This window comes from Papaver somniferum, chromosome 2 (assembly GCF_003573695.1).
Source record: "Papaver somniferum cultivar HN1 chromosome 2, ASM357369v1, whole genome shotgun sequence".
In the NCBI taxonomy this organism is placed as follows: Eukaryota; Viridiplantae; Streptophyta; class Magnoliopsida; order Ranunculales; family Papaveraceae; genus Papaver; species Papaver somniferum.
Window position 1 is genome coordinate 6,253,819 of NC_039359.1, and position 19,650 is coordinate 6,273,468.

General features: G+C 37.4%; 2 protein-coding genes and 1 pseudogene across 3 annotated transcripts; all 3 read left to right on the forward strand.

Annotated features, from left to right (window-relative positions):
- The first annotated feature begins 322 nt into the window (after positions 1-322).
- Positions 323-6,304, forward strand: LOC113346763 (serine/threonine-protein kinase STY46-like). The gene is made up of 16 exons (XM_026590269.1): positions 323-809; positions 1,170-1,284; positions 1,484-1,581; positions 2,003-2,122; positions 2,486-2,540; positions 2,933-3,043; positions 3,186-3,236; positions 3,978-4,159; positions 4,239-4,346; positions 4,557-4,630; positions 4,751-4,926; positions 5,051-5,146; positions 5,454-5,534; positions 5,625-5,678; positions 5,781-5,915; positions 6,012-6,304. The coding sequence occupies exons 1-16, from the start codon at positions 616-618 to the stop codon at positions 6,084-6,086; spliced, it is 1,725 nt and encodes a 574-aa protein (XP_026446054.1). The 5' UTR covers positions 323-615; the 3' UTR covers positions 6,087-6,304.
- Positions 6,305-6,443: 139 nt separating this feature from the next.
- On the forward strand, positions 6,444-10,050 carry LOC113346762 (annotated as a pseudogene).
- LOC113346764 (U11/U12 small nuclear ribonucleoprotein 25 kDa protein-like) lies at positions 10,012-12,679 on the forward strand. 2 transcript variants are annotated; one of them, XM_026590272.1, is made up of 5 exons: positions 10,012-10,362; positions 10,470-10,575; positions 11,096-11,195; positions 11,813-11,927; positions 12,412-12,679. In XM_026590272.1, the coding sequence occupies exons 1-4, from the start codon at positions 10,152-10,154 to the stop codon at positions 11,909-11,911; spliced, it is 516 nt and encodes a 171-aa protein (XP_026446057.1). In that variant the 5' UTR covers positions 10,012-10,151; the 3' UTR covers positions 11,912-11,927; positions 12,412-12,679. The 2 variants fall into 2 exon arrangements, with proteins under 2 accessions (XP_026446057.1, XP_026446055.1); XM_026590270.1 differs by lacking the exon at positions 12,412-12,679 and having other exon boundaries at positions 10,013-10,362; positions 11,813-12,321.
- The last annotated feature ends 6,971 nt before the right edge of the window (positions 12,680-19,650 follow it).

The window sequence follows — 19,650 nt, forward strand, 5'->3', positions numbered from 1 at the left end:
TCTGCTTAAACAGTTGGCAATAGCCAAACCAGGAGCCGAGATCGTTTGTTGATCCGCCCTGCTAACTCCTCCACTCATCTGTCTACATTCTTTATTTGGAGAACCCGATAAGGGAAGAGGATTATAAAGTAAAGAGTCGAATATAGTAAGATGGCATCACGAATTAATTAATATATAAAACTTTTATTTATATACTAAAAACACTCTGACATCATAAACAATTTCGTTTTTTTTCAGCTAGATTCCACGTCAGACATTAGCTTGGGTGCGTATTGGACACAACGCCGTTAAACATTCCGCCAAGCTTACAAAAACATTTTTTGAGATTTATAGACACAGAAACACTGAGAAGAAGGACAAGTACAACTTCTTCTGTGTTTTTTCTTCTTCTTCTTCACTTTTATTAGTAGATATAAACAAATTCTTATACCAAAAATCAAAAATCATGAGAATTCTCTTGATCTTTTCTTGTGATTCTAGTGTTTCTTGAATTTCTCTGATATCCTGGCATAAACTTTTTCTTACTGTCTCTCTTTCTTTCTTCAATTTGGGTATGCTTTGAATTTGAAGATTGGGGTCGGATCTCAAGTGAAAATCAGAGGAAATTGAGTTTTGATGGCGATGGATGATAATGAGAGTTGCAACAGTAGAACAGTTGAATCATCACCAAATAATACTAGACATCATAGACAGAAACTCGAAGTGTATAACGAAATTCTTCGTAGACTTAAAGAATCTGATTTGGATGAAGTGAATCTTCCTGGGTTTGATGATGAACTTTGGGCTCATTTTAATCGACTTCCTGCTAGGTAATCATTATTTCAACCTCAAATATTTAATGATTTTGTGTTATTTCTGATTATTAATTCAGGAGTCGAAAGGGGAATCTAAAAGTCTGAAATAATTCAACAATTGAGCTTTTTATGTTTATATTCAATTTTTATTTCAAGATCGTCGTATTTTGATGATGCTCGAGAAAGTTCTTCCGTTCAAGTGATGTTCTTAGGGTTGAATTTTTAGTTTTGCCAATTGGATTTTACTGTCAAATTGGGCACTAATATCTAGTTTCAATTGGATGCTGTTTCGTACTGTAATTGTAAAAACTGATGCCCTAAGTTTGTTCCTTGTAATGGGAGTTCTCTAATTTACTGTTATTTTGCCTCAATTAGGTATGCTTTGAATTTGAATGTGGAGAGGGCTGAAGATGTTCTAATACACAAGAGGTTGTTGCTACAGGCACATGATCCTGCCGATAGACCCGCATTTGAAATTCGCCTAGTACAAGTAAAGCCTACGATGACTTGCTGAATTCTCAACTAAGCATTACCATTATTTCTCTTTATTAGGATCTTTAATTATGTTTTCTGGAACTTCTTTCGTATTTCTGCTATCACACTATTGCTGTGGTTGTTTTTGCTGTTATATCGTATTTTGTATAGTTATTTGATAACTTTTGGGGATTTTTATCTCATTTCTTGTGTAGGCTTCTCCAGTTTTTGATGGACACAATACTGATTCTTCGCTCCCCGACTCTCCAACTAATGACGATACTGAAAGTACTAGTCACACTATGGGACAAAGGTATCTTCTTTTTGTCTTCTGCTTTCTCATACAAAATACTACTACGTATATGTTTTGTTTAATGACCTTTAAAAGCAAGACGTGACCCTTTGTCCCGTTTGTTTTCCACCTTGCAAGAAAGAGATGAAAGATAAACTTTGAGACCCAGTTTTAGTTTAGTTAAGTTGAAGGAAAATGTAGAGAATTTGATAAGAGAAGACAAGATTACTGAAGTATCGAGCATGTATTAGAAATTAGGTAAATGGAGATATGCAAAGGTTAGGATAAAAGCGAACCATCCTAGAGGTACAAATAGGCAAAGAGCTTATTAGAGTAAATGTCACAAAATAAAATCGTCCAAGTGTAAAGACAGATTCCTTGTTTCCCAACTTTTAGTTTTTTTCACTGATTTTGCAATGGTTGTCTTTTGTTAACACTTCAGCATTCATCCACAACCTTCCTTTGGTTCGTCGCATAATCTCGAAGCCCCTGAGCTTGTAGCTGACAAATCACATGATCCAGATGGAGATAGCACTGTAAATGCTAGTTTATGCAATGCAGGGTAAATACTTAAACGAAACTGAGTCTACAATTATCAACGTGTAACTCCAAGGTTTAGTTATGAATTTATTTTCGATGTCGTGCCTTAGCAATTATGCAATTGTTCTGTGTTCTTTTTAGGCGATTTTCTAGTTGCATGAAATTATTCTTGCTATAGACTTACTACCATAAATATGTGGCCGAAGTACTTACATAATAAACATTTCCCCTTCACATGGTGGCGTTGTTGTTAGGCCATCTGTTCTATATGCTGTTTTGGTTCACACACATCGGGATTCTTTTCTTGTTCCTTCTTATTTTAACAAAGTAATACATCTTCCCCAAGTGTTTAATCATGCCATTGGGTTAATTGGTAATCATGCAGGTCTATGCATGAAATCACGTTTTCCGCGGATGACAAGCCAAAACTTCTCAGCCAGGTACACTAGCTTGTTTACTCGAGTGTTCTACAGTTTTAGTATTTGGATAGAATATATGAACTCTCATCTTCCAGTTGGTATTGACAACTATTCGGGTGGGTACATCTGTTACAGTCTGACCCAAGGGCCACCTGTTTGAAATAAATTTAAAGATTGGCTTGCTGTTTATGCACTTACCTTGAATTTCTGATGCCACAACCATCTAAAAGTTTAAAACACCTTCATTTGAGTTGAATGCACCGTAACCCCCTTGGAATTTGCCAATATTGAGCTTGAAACTTCCCTTGGTGGCTTCTGAACAAGTCTATCGTTTTGCAATTGTTTTTTTTTCTTTTTCTTTTCTGTGCTTTCTTGGGAGCATCTCAAGATTCTCTTCCATGTTAAACTTGCAGTTAACTGCTTTACTTGCTGAAATCGGTCTGAACATCCAAGAGGCACATGCTTTTTCCACGACGGATGGTTACTCCTTGGATGTTTTTGTGGTTTCTGGTTGGCCTTACGAGGTATTGTTGAACTTTAACTTCAGCAAATAAAGCTGTACGAGGTGTTTAGACTTCCATTTCTGACCATTTGAGTAAACAAGGTACATTATGCACTATTCAGCAACTATTCTTTACTCTATGTTTGTTTGTTGTTTTTTTTTAGGAAATAGAGCGGCTAAAAAACGTTGTGGAAAAGGAAATTTGGAGGATTGAGGTAATTTTCAGTTTCTAATAATATGGGGTCACATTTCTTTAGCAACTTTAGATTTTTGACTATTTATGTAAGTGTATCTCTTATGGAATCCAAACAATACTGTACTAAAAAATTTCATATTGATGCTGAAATTGGTGTTCAGTCTACTGATGCATGTGTTTTTTATCAGCTTTGTCTTATTCCCTGTTAGAGCTACTTAAAATTTCCCCTTGAATTAGCTAATTTCTGATCAAGACATTTATTATCAATTTATCTCATCTGTGTTGTCATTCTATTCTCCACTACTTTTGGACATTCATTTACTTTCATAATGTTCTGTTCCCAATAACTAGACCCTGCTGATAACTTTAAATTTTCCTTCTGTTTTATGTATGCTTGTGTGTTAAATCACACGTCTCCCTGATAACCCATTCCATGGTGTTCTTAATTTTCGGCAATTGGTTCTTTGTGTTTGTTGTTGATGGTACTCTCCCTAGCCAATGCATTATCCTTCTGAATATCTTTATTCAGTTAATCACATATTTTTTCTTGTTCCAGCAAATTCGAGCTCAAGTTCGTGAAGTGTCTGCATGGAGTTCTTGATTTGCATTTTTTGTTTATTGTCTTATCCTTGGTTGCAAATTGTGTCTGATGGACAACCTTGATATTAATCTTACATTTAGATGGTGGAGCTTGCACTGCCGCTGTCGAGGTTTCTATTATGGCGACATTCTTTGTTGATATATTATGTGAATATTGCAGAATCAGTCTTGGTCAAACCATCACCCAATGACTTCCAATGACGAACATTTAAACGAGCAAACTGAGATGGAGATAGTCCCTGATCATGTGAAAATACCTTGTGATGGGACTGATGTCTGGGAAATCGATGCCAGACTGTTGACGTTTGAAAACAAAGTTGGCTCTGGGTCGTTCGGAGATCTGTAAGTCCTTCCAGGTCTTCCATGCATTTTATAATGACATGTGAATGTTTGCTCAGATTTGTTATATTAATTCATTCAGGTACAAGGGTATCTACTGTACCCAGGAAGTGGCTATTAAAGTATTGAAGGCTGAGCGTGTAAGTGCAGAAATGCAGCGTGAGTTTGCTCAAGAGGTCTATATTATGAGGTATGTGTAGTATTATATCTGCATTGGATTTCTCCATCTTCCTAGATGATTTGTTTATCTTGTAGTTTATTTTGGTGTTCCTATTTCCTGGAAAAATAAGTATGCTTTTTAAATATTAAGATATCATTTTTGCCTTTTTTTCCTAGTCAGTATTTGTTCATTTCAAACTCCGGGGAGTTCTTAAAGATTTTCTCGTTTTGCCTGTTGCAGGAAAGTCAGGCATAAGAATGTTGTCCAATTCATTGGTGCATGTACAAGACCTCCAAGCTTGTGCATTGTAACAGGTAAAGAAGTTAAATGACTTCGTGGAGATCATTAGCCTTGGTCATCTGAACTTATATTTATTACTTCCTGCAGCTCACAATTTTCAATTTTGACATTGGGGTTTTTATTTGTATTTTCAGAATTCATGTCTGGTGGTAGTATATATGATTTTTTGCACAAGCAAAAGGGGGTTTTTAAACTTCCGTCTGTGATCAGGGTAGCGATTGATGTTTCAAAGGGAATGAACTACTTGCACCAGAATAAGATAATTCACAGGGACCTAAAAGCTGCTAATCTTTTAATGGATGAAAATAAAGTAAGATTTGCTCTGCATACACGATAACTTAAACATATTACTCCGCCTTCTATAGTTCGTTTTATTTCTTCTACTTCTATACATCCTTCCGTTTTCCTCAGATACCCTCTGTTCCGTGCTTCAGGTTGTTAAAGTTGCTGATTTTGGGGTTGCAAGAGTGCAAGCTCAATCTGGAGTGATGACTGCAGAGACTGGAACATATCGTTGGATGGCTCCTGAGGTAAGCATTCTTAGTGTTCTCTTCTAGTTGCCTGCAGTAGGCATACCATTCGGAATCTTTTTCCAGACAGGAACTTATGTTACTTCATTGCATTTGTCAAATTTCTAACATTTAGACATTCATATATACCATCCATGTTGGTTTCTGTGCACATTATGATTCAGACCCTTGCAGCTTGTCTATTAAGAATTTAAATGACCTAGGTTTCGATGCAACTATAACATGTAGAGCTAAGTATCTTTTCTGGAGTAATCATTATCTCCTACCTCCTTATCCTTCTCTTACTACTATTTGGTATTCATTGTAGGTCATAGAGCACAAGCCTTATGATCACAAGGCGGACATTTTCAGTTTCGCGATTGTGCTTTGGGAGATGCTAACTGGAAAGGTAAAAAGTCAAGTAAAATTTTGTATGAAAACTAAATTTGGGGAAAATCCTTCAGTAACCTGTTGCTAATATTTGCTTTGTAATTTGCAGCTTCCTTACGAGTATTTAACTCCCTTACAAGCGGCTGTAGGTGTGGTGCAAAAGGTATCAGATACTCACTTATGACTTCAGTCATTTACACCAATAGAATGTCCGAAATTTCAAGAAATAGTAAATATACTTGGTTATGACTTGTTTGCTACTTAGGGTCTTCGACCTACAATTCCCAAGGACACTCATCCAAAGCTTGTGCGACTCCTCGAACACTGCTGGCAACAGAATCCGAGTTTAAGACCCGACTTTTCTGAAATTATAGAGGCCTTGCAAGATATAGCCAAGGAGGTATCGTACAATCAACCCAGAGAGTATGATAATTTTCTAAGTTTTTAGGGCACCCTACATGTATTCAGATGAAACCCTAATTAGTTTATGTAACAGGTCGGGACTGATGGGCAGGAGAACGAAAAACTGAACATGGCATTGCGTGCAGTTATGAGAAGAGGCGACAATTGAACTATGCAAAGAACAGGCGGGTTACTGTTTATAATCGTGTATGTATGCTCTCTTAATCATTTGAGCCATTTTTCCATTTCCCTTCATTTTATGCTCTGTACAGTATATCCTCTGAGGACCGATGCAGTTCAGCTTGTTTTCTTTTATTTGGCAAGTTATGGCCAATTCCGTTGTGGTTCATTTTTCTTTATAAAGCTATCTTTATTATCTTGTGTTCATGTGTACTGTGACTACGTCGTTTTCGTTAGAAAGAAACACCAGTGTCCGTGAATTTAAACAGCAGGTCAAGGAATTTAAGTAACCTTTGCTGATTCACGCAGTATATAGTTGTGTGCACGGTGATCACAGTATCCATAACCTGGCCCCAGCTACCACGGATTGACATTGACTAAATATCCCCAACCAGTCAACCCTAACTAACCCATTGAACATCTGGATTCCGGATAACAGAATCCTTAACTGGAAAGATACGAAAAAACTGTTAAAAGTGAACATGTCGATCATCTTGAAAGAAAGACTCAGAAGTCAGACCGTTAGTTAGCGCTGTTCAGTAGCGTCCTTGAACTAACTGAAACACCAACTTATTAGCAAATGGTTGACGAACGCGTGTCCATGCATTGAGCGCTTCTCACTGAATCAGTTGAAGGATAAATGTGTCCACCAAAATCAAAACATTTTCCTCCTCCTATATGGTCAGGTCAATCACACAACAGCTTGGATGTTTAGTTAGTCATCACTTCCTCTTCTCATTTTAGATTCTGGTTTTCTGTTTCTTCATCTTCTTTACCGTGTCATTGTTGCTGCATGGATCCATTAAGACCATTCAAATCACAAAACTCATATAAACATTCAAGAAAAATATCAGGAAGAGATATTGATGAACATCATCATGAAGCACAACCAATTCTATTCCATCATAACCACGACGAAGAATCCCCGATGGATTCAGATGATCGGCGAGAAGTGATTGTCAAGATTGATGGTAATAACGACACTCCTAACGATCTAAATTTTGTTGTTACTGATTCTGGAAATGGTATGAAGAACAATGAGACTAATAATACTAGTAGTCGTCATTGGAGAAAATCTAGTTTAGAATTTTGGAATGAGGATAATAATAATGTAAGTGGTAGTGGTGAATTTTGTAATGCTGCTGATAGGTTTTGTTTTCAACAACAGCATTCATCAGCAATCTAAAGAACTTAGGGTATCATTTTATGACTTCACATCATCGAAAGACCGTATCGAAATCGATTCTAACGGGCTTAGTAGTCGAACATCTTCGGAAGAAGAAGTTGATCATAATTCCAGCAATACCAACAATGGTGGTGGTACTGGTAGTGGATTATATAACAGAAAATCATTTTTGAGAAATACTTCTAATATTTCATTTCAAACAAACCAAAGTTTATTGAGAACTAAAACTAAGTCTAGATTGATGGATCCACCTGATGATCAATATATTAGGAGAAGTGGTGCTATTGGGAGAACCTCAGGGGCACTGAGATCTGGCTTCATAGGAAAAGCTAGTATTGATGAGGATGAAGAAGATCCTTTTGCTGATGAAGATCTTCCGGGTGAGTTTCGAAAAGCTAACTTTAGTGCGTTAACAATTCTTCAGTGGGTTAGTCTTATTTTAATACTGGCTGCTTTTATTTGTAGTCTTTTGATTCCTGCAATAGTTAAGAAAACCTCATGGGAACTTCATCTTTGGAAATGGGAGCTTTTGATATTGGTTTTAATCTGTGGAAGACTGTTGTCTGGTTGGGGGATTCGCATTGTAGTTTTCTTCATCGAGCGTAATTTTCTGTTACGTAAACGGGTTTTATATTTTGTTTATGGAGTTAGAAAAGCTGTTCAGAACTGTCTCTGGTTAGGTCTTGTACTAATGGCATGGCATTTCATGTTTGATAAAACAGTAGAGAGACAAGTGAAGAACAAAGTTTTGCCTTATGTAACTAAGATTATAGTCTGTCTCTTAGAGGGTACTTTGATATGGCTTGTGAAAACCCTGTTTGTTAAGGTTTTAGCTTCATCATTTCACATGAGTACGTACTTTGATCGAATTCAAGATTCGTTGTTTAATCAGTATGTGATTCAAGCACTTTCGGTTCCGCCTTTAGTTGAGATCCAGAGAAGTCAAGAAGAGGATGACAGAGTCATGGCTGAAGTTCGAAAGCTTCAAAATGCAGGGGCTACTATGCCTGCTGATCTCAGGGCTGCGGCGTTTATGAGCAGCGGAAGAGTCAGCGGAATTCAACAAAGAAGTGCCAGGATTGGCTTTTCGGGAGCAATTCCTAAGCAGTCACAGACACCTGAGCAGGGTATAACCATTGATGATTTGCACAAACTAAACCAGAAAAATATCTCTGCTTGGAACATGAAAAGGTTGATGAATATAGTTCGGCATGGAGTCATGTCAACGTTGGATGAACGAATATTGGATTCAACTGGAGAAGATGAGACAAAAATGCAGATCAGAAGTGAATGTGAGGCGAAACAATATATTCAATAACGTTGCCAAACGTGGGTCCAAGTAAGCATTCTCTATTCTTATGGATGTCTAATTCTTATAGATTTCCAGAGTGATCTCGACATATCTGTAAAATGAACCGTTATACTTGTTTTTCATCTCAGTGCTCAATATATTTCTGTAACAGGTACATTTACCTGCAGGATTTGATGAATTTTATGAGAGAAGATGAAGCTATAAAGACAATAAATCTCTTTGAAGGAGCTAAGGAGACCAAGACCAAGAGGGTTAGCAAGAAAGCCTCTCAAGAACTGGGTGGTAAGTTTCTTAATGCCCCACTTGTTTCTCTTCTCTGCGTTACTGTATGCGTATTTCTTTGCAAAAAGATAAATGTTTTGCGTGTTTGGTAACGCTTAACATTTCAGGTGAATGCATTTAGAGAAAGAAGAGCTCTGGCATTAACTTTAACCGATACGAAAACTGCAGTAAAGAAGCTACATCATATAGTGAACTGTGTTGTTGGAGTCATTATTTTGATCATCTGGCTTTTGATTCTTGGGATCATTACTGTCCATCTCTTGGGATTCTTGGCAACACAACTCCTCTTAGTAGTCTTCATATTTGGTAATACTTGCAAGACGATGTTCGAATCAATCATATTTTTGTTTGTCATGCACCCATTTGATGTTGGAGATCGATGTGAAATTGATGGAGTTCAGGTAAATTTTTTTTAATGATAATATGACCTTGTTGAGTGTTTTCTCAACAAACTCGTTTTCAGATGGTAGTTGAGGAGATGAATATTCTGACCACTGTGTTTCTAAGGTTCGACAATCAAAAGATAACATATCCAAATACTGTTCTCGCTACTATGTGCATTGGTAATTACTATCGAAGTCCTGATATGGGAGAATCTATCGACATTGGCATCCATTTGTCAACACCAGCTGAAAAGCTTGCCATCTTTAAGCAGAAAATCACAGGGTAAAATCTCTTTTCTTTCATGTCCAAATACTTGCTGCGGTACCTAAAGTATTTTCTTTTCAAGTGTTCCTCAATGCTTTTGGCAGGTTTATCCAAGGAAAGTTGGATTACTGGTATCCTGCTCCAATGGTTGTGGTGAGGGATGTAGATGAAATGAACAGGTTGAAAGTTTCAATCTGGTGTCAGCACAGAATGAACCACCAAGATATGGGAGAGAGGTATGCAAGGAGAGCTGGTATAGTTGAAGAGATGATCAAAGTCATGAAATTGAGTATCGAATGCTTCCATTGGATGTCAACGTTCGCAACATACCAACTCCAACTTTGCAATCTGCTCGTCTCCCTCCGACTTGGACTGACACATAAAAAGTTTTCATCTTTTTTTTATTGCGGCATCTTACTTCTAAAAATTTTGTTCTGGGTACTGCCCATTAAGCTTTGGTGCATTCATCAACATGCAAGCTGATTGTTGTCTCGCGTATGGTTTTCCTTTCTTTACCCTCGTGGCCAAACTCTCCTACTCAGCCCCTCTATATATAACTTTGGGCGCACAGTAGTAGCTGAGGAACAAATTTTCTGATTCTGTGGAAACGAGAGAGAGAGGAGAGAATGGCGAAGGAAGAGAGTGTGATGGGTTATAGTAGCAGCAGTAATGCCAAGAGAGCTCGATTACAATCAACGCTTTCAGCTCTTCTTGATGATCCTATACTTTCCGATGTGCCCAGGAAACCTAATCTCACTGACGTTGACACTCTGATCAACTTAGAGTTAGGCAGTGCTATGAGAATCTCCATTGTTAAAATGGATGGAACTTCCTTTGGTACTTTCTAAACCCTAACTTTATTACTTCTTACATGAAATTTGAAAGTACGAGATTACTGGTTTACGGAAGTGCTGAAATTTTTTGGGTTTATTTTGGCGGTTAAGAGGTGGCGGTGTTGAATTCAGCTACACTAAAGGAATTGAAGTTAGCAATCAAGAAGAAAACAAATGAAATTGAACAATCAAAAATGGGTCATCGTCATATTTCATGGTAAACCCTTCCTGTAATAAGTTGTTAGGCTTTGTTCTACATTGTTGCATTTGAAGCGTTTGTTTATATGCCTCAACCAAATTTACACCAGTTAGATGGAATAATAACTGAAATCATAGCACTGATCTCAGATCTGTATGAATGACATTTTGTAAAATTTAAATTTCATGAGACGGGCTCTAAAATTTCCATTAGAAAAGCATGGTTTAGTCTCTAGATTCTCACAAATTCTAGGTTTTTGCTGATTCTCGCATTCGCTTAGTCCAGCAAAGCAACAAAGAGCTTCCCGTAGGAAAAGATATTCTATGATTCTATCACTAACTGCTTAATGAATTCTAAACCCATTTTGATGTCTAATAGCTTTACGTTAACCATGATTGAGATATGAAATCCTTTCAAGTATGTTGTTTAGTAGTTCTCGTACGAGAAATTGCTAATGTGATTTGATATAGGTTAGTATTAGTAATTGATCAGTTATGATCTTTTGATAAGTTTTGTTTTGTGGCTGGCTGGTGTACAGGAGGCATGTTTGGGACAACTTCTGTCTTTCGTACCACAATGAGAAGCTAATAGACGACAAGTCTGTGCTTCAAGACTTCGGCATACGTAACAATTCTCAGGTACAGATACTGATAACTTTTTTGGATTATTGTTATGGTGCGCAATGTTGAAAGGGGGAGGGAGTGGGACTTTTGGATAGTCGGGCAGGCCGGACACAAAATTTGTGTAAAAGCATGCGTCTTCCTACTATAATAGTCAAACGGGCCAGGCAAGCTTGTGACTGGCTGTCGAGCGTCCATGGTCTCTCTCAGCCACACGCCACCAAGAACTCTGTACAGCTCTAAGTGGGAGTCTGGGAGAGGCTCTACTTTGTGGAGAACTCTCTCTACTAACGCATTTTCCCGTAACCACATACAAGTATATTTGTGACTATTTATCCAGCATCTAGCATGCCTATATTTGTGAAGTTACAAATTTTGCATCTTTTTTAACGAGCAAAATATTTTCATTGAATAGAGTTTGTCTCAGGTTATTAGTGTATTTAGTTATCACTTATCAGAAATCAGTAGTGTATATAATTCATCTTTCCGATACAAGTAGCCTCCGCCAGTAAAACATATCTGGAGGAAGAAAAGTTATTCATAGTAATAGTTTACTTGTGCCACTGACGATCTATAGTTTACTTTTATGCCTAGTTAAAAGCACACATTGTAATTTTTTGTTTTCTTTGATACAGGTGCATTTTGCTCCTTATGTAAAGTCAAAGGTCTCGCAGGGAAGACATTCACGAAGGAGAAAACATCGATTCTTTCATGGTCTTAGCAAGCGGTTATGAGTCTGGAAATCAATTGGTAACTCTACTCTCCCAGTTGGACTAATTAGTTGGATTTGAGTTAAATGACAGTTGATATTGCCTTCGAATGCTGCCAAAGATGCGAGAATTATAATCTCTAGACTGATCAAACTATTTTCTAGTTTACAAGGGGTCATAATTTGGATTAGGAACCCCAATGGAGATGATGAGAAGCTGCTAGAGTCTTTTTCTTTTTCTTTTTTCCAAATAATGGAGCTATTTTCAAACCTAGTTGAATACCAACTATTTTCTCGATAAAGTTCTTTGAAGTAGGGACTGCTATATAAGATGGATGCGTTTGTATAATATATGTCGAAGGGTCAATCCGGATAAAAAAATACACACTTGCATATATAGATGAATTAATGTTTATTTACAGTTTTCTGTTTTCATCAAAAGATGCAAAAAAGAAATTTACTTTTCTGTTGTAACTATCTGTTTACATATATCTACCGTGCATGTGTACCATTATGATGATGAAGGCTTCTCGAAATTGAACGAACCACCATAACGATGATGGGCAAGGGAAGAGTCCACTTCTAGAGAGCTGGACGACCACATACGAGAAGAGAGACTTCCTTTGTCTTTGAAAACAGGCTCACCTGACATTATGTAACAAAAAAGTGTTCTTCGACACCACCGAAAATTGATGTCTTTCAACTTTTGATATAAATCTGGTGGCTTCCGTGCCTTCTTTGGTATCAAATCTTTGATACTCAAATACGAATGCGATGGTGTAGATGGTAACGAGTGTTGTGATCTTGGATGCGATGTATCTGTGGTTCCACCACGATTACTGCCATCGGAAGTAGATACACTATTACTGCTGTTAGTAAAAATATTACTTAGTAATGGTGATGTTGGCGAACTACTAATATCAGTCTCAATATCACTGTTAGTAGTTTCGAGTAATCTTTTGACTAGATTTTTTTCAACATCCTCCATTGCTGCAGCTGCTTCAGTTCTCTCTTTCATACAATCATGAACCACACGGAATTCTATGAAAAAAAGACGGAGTATTTTGTATACATTGCCATAGAGTTTAATAAATCCTAGTAGAATCAGATAAAAGAGTTTAATAACAATCAGGATTGCAAGAACTTGAATCCTAGTAGAATCAGATAAAAGAATACGATACCTTTTCCCAAAGAAACTCTTAGGCCCTGATTGGTATGCTGAGAGTTTCCCATTTGCGAAACTCCACAGCTGAGCCAATTCCCAGGTGCTTGGTAGGCCAATTAGAAGATGCGCATATATCTGCCGTGGACCCACAAAAGAGAAGATATCTTTTGCAAAAGTTCCCCGTCTTTATCGGAGTTTCTTCTTGATCAATTTGCTGAATTTCCGATCCAGCAACATTATCTCGTTTTGGGGTTAGTTTTTGGTTGTGATTTGTTCTCGACAACCAGCTTTACCATTTTGACAGTCTGCCGCTGGGAAATACCATGGATATGAAGTCCCATAATCAAGTCCTAATGGGAGCCAGAGCGGAATTACGTTGTATTCATATACCATTTTGACGCCAGCGTTTGATACACGACCGCCAACGACAACTTATTAACGGTCACCGGAACGGCTAGTTTCCGTTTCCAACTCTATAAATACGACTCGAATTTTCTCACAAATACACAACAATCTTTCATCCGATCAATCTTTTCTTAATTTCAATTACTTTCAATTTTCAACCATGAGTGCTGATTTTGATTCTTCTGAGGAGAATATGGAGATGGATGACATGTTCTACGAAGAAGATGAAGAAATGTGTATGGAGTTTTTGCATCAAATGGATGAAGATGCAGATCAAGATAGGAGAAGACGAAATTTTATGTTGCAATTACAAACCGGGATCATACCAAAGCCTTTAGATCCATATAAAGTTGCGACTAGAAGATGGACGTGGCGGATTCGACATTTTTACCACGAAAAGCTGATGCATGATTATTTTAATCATGACTGTCTGTATTCCGATGAGAATTTTAAGGGTCGATTCCGCATGAGCCGCAACTTGACGCAAAGGATTATTGCGGAGCTTTGTCAGGTACAACCTTTATTTAATTATCAGCATGATGCACGACATATACGAGGCTTTAGTCCCGAACAAAAAGTCAATGCGACCCCCCGTATACTATGTTACGGGGTACCAGCGGATTCCACAGACGATTACATCCGTATTAGGAAAACAACCGCCTTTAGGTATCTCAAACTGTTTTGCGAAACAATAGTCGAGCATTTTGGTCCAACCTTTTTAAGAAAGCCTACTCAGGAAGATGTTCAAAGAATAACTGCAGAAAACACCGGGAGGGGTTTCCCAGAAATGTTAGGTAGTCTTGACTGCATGCACTGGACGTGGCATGCGTGTCCGGTAGAATGGGCGGGCCAATATAAGGGTCATTATCCAAAACCAACTGTAATTTTGGAAGCTTCGGCTACTTATGATTGTTGGTTTTGACATGCCTTTTTTGGACTCCCGGGTTCAAATAACGATCTCAACGTTTTACATAAGTCACCATTGTTTGAAGATCTTAAGAATGGGGTCGAGCCGCACTGTAATTTCACCATCAACAATCATCACTACACTCAGGGTTATTATCTAGCAGACGGAATCTATCCAGAATGGTCAACTATGGTTCAAGCTTATAAACAGGTAGGCTTTGGTCCGACGTCTTCGAAGGATATGAAGTACTTTAACACCCAACAAATGAAATGCAGAAAGGATGTTGAACGCGCTTTTGGAATACTGAAAAGGAAGTTTGTCATCATAGCAGGGCCGACACGCTTCTTTGATCATCAAGAAATGAACAAAATTATGCTGACTTGTATCATTTTGCATAACATGGTCATTGAAGAAACCAGGCGTGACCCAACCTGGACGAGTTTTCCAGATGAAGATTTGGTGTCGGATCTTGTGGTGGAGCATGGGCGACCAACAAAAGAATATAGACTTGCCACTGACATACTCCAAAACCGGGGAATTTATGAACAACTAAGACAAGATCTAACTAAGCACATTTGAGCTTTAAAAGGAGGAAGAGACGATGTGCGGGGGAGAGGCAGAGAGGAAGGGAGAGGCAGAGGCTGATAGATGTTATTTTCAATTTAGTGTTGTAGTTTATTTATGTTTTTTAATTTAAAGATGTTTGTTTAAACGACTACACTTAAAATTAAATTTCAAGCAATTATATTAAAAGTAATTTTAAATAAACGAGTACAATTAAATTAAACTTAACTAAACAAGTATTAAAATCAGTTAGCAAGACTGTATTCATCTTCGTTTTCTTCTGAGGCATCATCTTCGTCTTCTTCCACATTCACATACTGGCCAATTTATTGAGGGGGGACTTGTTGTTGTTCGGATGTGAGCCGTTGTTGTTCGTCCACGGCTTGTTGAGCTTCGGCCGCATCCATTCCGTTAGTTCATGCATCAAGTTGTCGTTCATTCATTATTGAAGTGATCAAGGAAAGTAACTTGTTTAGCTTACAATCCATGTAGTATTATTCTCGCGAAAGACGACTTTTTTGTTGATTATTTATAGTAATGCAACGGTCCCTGGCTCTATCTGCATCTCGAATTCCTTGTGATTAACACAATTGTACTCGCTTGAACCTCCTTCTAATGCTCGTTGGACTGCGTCTTTCGCTGATTTTGCAGCTTTCTGACCACCTCATATTTTTCTCTTAACGTTTGTGTTAACGTCTATATTAGTGTTGTGTTGCTCCTGACTACTTGGAGTTCCATCAGGTGAGGAAGCAGGCCCTCCATTCTGAAAATCCTGCGAGATTGGACCATGTCGTGATCTTGCAGGCACTTGATTACCTTCCAGCAGGTATGGATTAAACTTGTTAAGCACCCTCAAAATGGTGAAACAAGTTTCATGTTGGAAGCCCTGTTTGTGGGATGTTTGCCACTCTTCCCGACATCTTCGTTCCACATCCAGTTCGCCTTCACCACTTCTTCTGTTGTGCCACATTTGAGTAATCAAAGCTACAAATTCACTAACGGCTGCTGAAATTGTGTGAAAACGATGATACAACCCATCGGCATCACGTCTATTGGGGTTACCTATTTCTTCACATTTTTTTTGTAAAATCTTATCATAAAAAGTTTTTTTTTCTTGATAAATACCATTGATTTCATATAGTGTATATAATACATAATTTCTACAAAGTGACTTGTCTTCATCCATCGTATACTTGACACCACGAATTCTTGTGTTTCGTGGTGTTTCTTGTTGTGATTGTTGTTGTGTTTGTTGTGGTGTTTGTTATGATGTTTGTTGCTGTGATCGTTGTTGTGAGGATGTCATATTTGTTAGAAATGAAATTTATAGCAGATGAAATTTTTTCTGGTAGATTGAGTTGATATGAATAGTTTTTTTTGAAAAAAAAAAAAAATTAGAGATGGTATGAAATTGTGTAATTTTAAGGTAGTGATGAAGAAGGTGTGAGTTTTAAGTCTGGAGATGAACTGAATTTATAGAGAAACAAAAAGGAGCAACAGCCGTTGGATGGAAGGAGCCGTTGGCGCTTCTATGAAAAACGTGGCGCTTTAAGGAAGGACGATGGCGCATGACGTAACAACTGGCGTTGAAGGACAAGCTCCAGCGTTGTTGGCTCAAGCGCCAGCGTTGATGCCAAGTCCGCCCGGACTTCCACCAAGCACGCACTACATGATCCAACTCACTCAACAAACCAACAAATTTGCTGGTTTGTACATCCATTTTTCATGTTTGTTGAGTCCATAGTGGGAGCAAAATCAACAAACTTCAAGTTTGTTGAGTCTATAGGAACTGCTCTTATGAATTGGACACAAGCTTGTGGAAGCTTTTAAGAATAGTAATTTTCTCTTCAATAGTGTTCTCTGCTTTCCATGGAATCTCCATATTTCCTTTGTTGACGATATCAGCGAGTTGTTTGCAATATGTTACAATGGTAATACTAGATAAAATATTTTCCATTAGCCATATAGCTGCCATAATTAAAATTTTAGCTTCAGCTTGTAAAGCCGGGTTCGCTTTTTCAGAGCCTGCTGCAATATGCATGAATGACTCATGATCTACCGGAAAAAGGATAAAAGTATATCCCATAGATAAGGTTTCTTCTCTGAAAGATGCGTCCACAAATACTATCCGGTCATATTATATTGTCGACCAGGTAAATTAGAAATGCTATTATTTTGTCTAGCTATAGTGTTCTGATCCTTTTGGGGAGAAGAGTTAAAAAATTTCCTTATTTTCTCCACCAAAATCTTTGAGTCCGGAGTAATTTCTTCGAAAACTACTAAACATATATATTTCCAAATGTACCACAAAGTTCTTGCAATTTTGTCCAGGTTATGAACTAGCACCTTTGAAGAAATCCAATCCATAACCCAATTGCTCATTGAATCCGACGACACTTGAGCGTTGATTGAGTCTAGAGAAATAAAAAACCAAATTTTTTTTCGCGAAAGGGCATTGCCGAATCAGTTTCCTGAGCCTGGAGGTTACACGTAGGACACTCCGATGATATGTCTGGATTATGGAATGCTAGCCTGCTTAAAGTAGGTAAAGCTTTTTGGAATTTCTGCATTATCTTAATTCTGATTCACCAAGAAGTTATAAATATTCTAGAAGTTATAAATATTCTTCACCGTGAAACGTCCTGAAGGATGATGTCTCCATTTGATTTTGTCTTCTCCTTTTATATGCGGCGTTATTGTTAAAATTTTCTCCTTTATTTTCAGACTGAATAAATAATCGATCTTGACAGTATCCCATCTTCCCTATGTATTTAATAACTCTTGTACCTTTACGGAATTGGTTCAACTATATCCTTCAGGTTTGTTATGGAGTCAGTATTGGGAATCCACTTATCTTCCCAAATTTGTGTAGATGCCCCATTTTTTATTTTCCAAACGAAATTATTGTTTATTATATTTAAGCCTTTCTGGATAGTAGTCCATATCCAGGATAAATTCGAAGATCTCATATAATCAAATGGGTTACCGTTAGGAAAATATTTTGCTTCCATCAATTTGGCCCGTAGTTGGTCTTTTTCCAAAACTAATCTACTTGCTAAGTTTGCTAGAAGAGTTATATTGAACTGATGATGAATTTTTATTCCTAAATCTGATTTTGGTATACAAACTCTTTTCCATGCAATAATATATCCCCCTTTACCTTTTGATTCATCTTTTTTCCACCAAAAATCTCGTTAAATTTGGCTTAGGCTCCGGTTTATTTCACCTTTTCAAGGAGGTTAGCCTAGACATTCTTTTTAATCGGGTCAAAAGTAATTTTTGTTTAAAAAAAATACCAAAAAGTTAAAACAAATTACATATAAAAAAACAATATAGCAATACAATTATTATTCAAATTACGGAAGTAAAGAACTTGGCTTGACTATGGTTTCCATGTTTTGACCTCTTGGTGAAAATATTTTGAACTCAACATTTTGGTGATTCTCATACTCAACTGGTCTTCAGTTGATTATTTCTCTTATCTTCTGATGATTCTTAAAACTCATCCTTGATGATGATTTTAGTTTAGTTCTCTTTCACCTCTTCCTTTAGATTCTACATAAGCCTCAGTTTGTTTTTTTAGCCATTTTAGTCATTTCCCTTCATTATTATACATTCTCATTTATATTGTATGTACTATCAACACCCTTCACCTTAATGGCGTCAACTGCTCCTGAAACTCATGAGTTTGATGACATAATTGAAAACGCGAGGGTACCAAAATACACCACCAACTTTTTCGTTTGGACCTATAAGACAATACCTAATGCAACTGCAAGTAGACCAACTTAATGATCCTTGAACAACATGTATATACGGTTTATGTTTCTTGTACAATCAGTAATTTAGATCAAATATCGTGAACCTTATTGAGTACAATAACTCTTGGACGATCTCAAAAATCAATATCCAAGACAACCTAGTATGTACCGTGATAGTACGTAAACCGAATTCCAACAAAAACAAGCCTTATAAGTTATATACAATTTTAGTTAAAAATTGTCTAGGTTGATTATCGCTTTTGGCATATTGAAAAGGAAGTTTTCCATCATACCTGGGCCGGCGCGCTTTTTAGATATTCAAGAAATGAACAAAATTATGCTGACTTGTATTATTCTGCATAACATGGTCATTGAAGAAATCAGGCGTGACCCAACCTGGACTAGTTTTCCAGATGAAGATTTAACCAAGGATCTTGTGGTAGAGCGTGGGCGTCCGACAAGACAATATAGACTTGCCACTGACAGACTCCACAATCGGGAAATCTATGCACAACTAAGACAAGATTTAACAAAGCACCATTGGGATTTAAAAGAAGCGGGGGGGGGGGGGGGGGGGGGGGGGGTGGGGGGGGGGGGGGGAGGGGGGGGGGGGGGGGAGGAGGGGCCGAGGCAGAGGAAGAGGAAAATAAACGTGTACAATTGAGACAATTATATTAAAAGTTGTTATTTATTTTAATTAATATATTTTTTAATTTAAAATTGTTTGTTAAAATTTAGGCAATTATATTAAAAGTAATTTTAAACAAACTTTAAATAAACGTGTACGATTAAACTGAATTAAATTAAAACGACTACAATGAATTAAACTAAACGTGTTCATTCATTAGCAAGACTGAATTCCTCTTCGTTTTCTTCCGAGGCATCATCTTCGTCTTCCACATTCACATACTGGCCAGTTTGTTGAGGGGGACTTCAGTTTTTTGTTGAGGGACTTGTTCGGC

Excerpts from the sequence above, each read along its gene's own strand:
- LOC113346763 (XM_026590269.1), top strand. The coding sequence starts at position 616 with ATGGCGATGGATGATAATGAGAGTTGCAACAGTAGAACAGTTGAATCA. Across the intron at positions 1,285-1,483 it reads TTGAAATTCGCCTAGTACAA|GCTTCTCCAGTTTTTGATGG; the intron begins GTAAAGCCTACG and ends TTTCTTGTGTAG. Across the intron at positions 4,347-4,556 it reads CAAGAGGTCTATATTATGAG|GAAAGTCAGGCATAAGAATG; the intron begins GTATGTGTAGTA and ends TGCCTGTTGCAG.
- LOC113346764 (XM_026590272.1), top strand. The coding sequence starts at position 10,152 with ATGGCGAAGGAAGAGAGTGTGATGGGTTATAGTAGCAGCAGTAATGCC. Across the intron at positions 10,576-11,095 it reads GGTCATCGTCATATTTCATG|GAGGCATGTTTGGGACAACT; the intron begins GTAAACCCTTCC and ends GCTGGTGTACAG. Across the intron at positions 11,196-11,812 it reads GCATACGTAACAATTCTCAG|GTGCATTTTGCTCCTTATGT; the intron begins GTACAGATACTG and ends TCTTTGATACAG.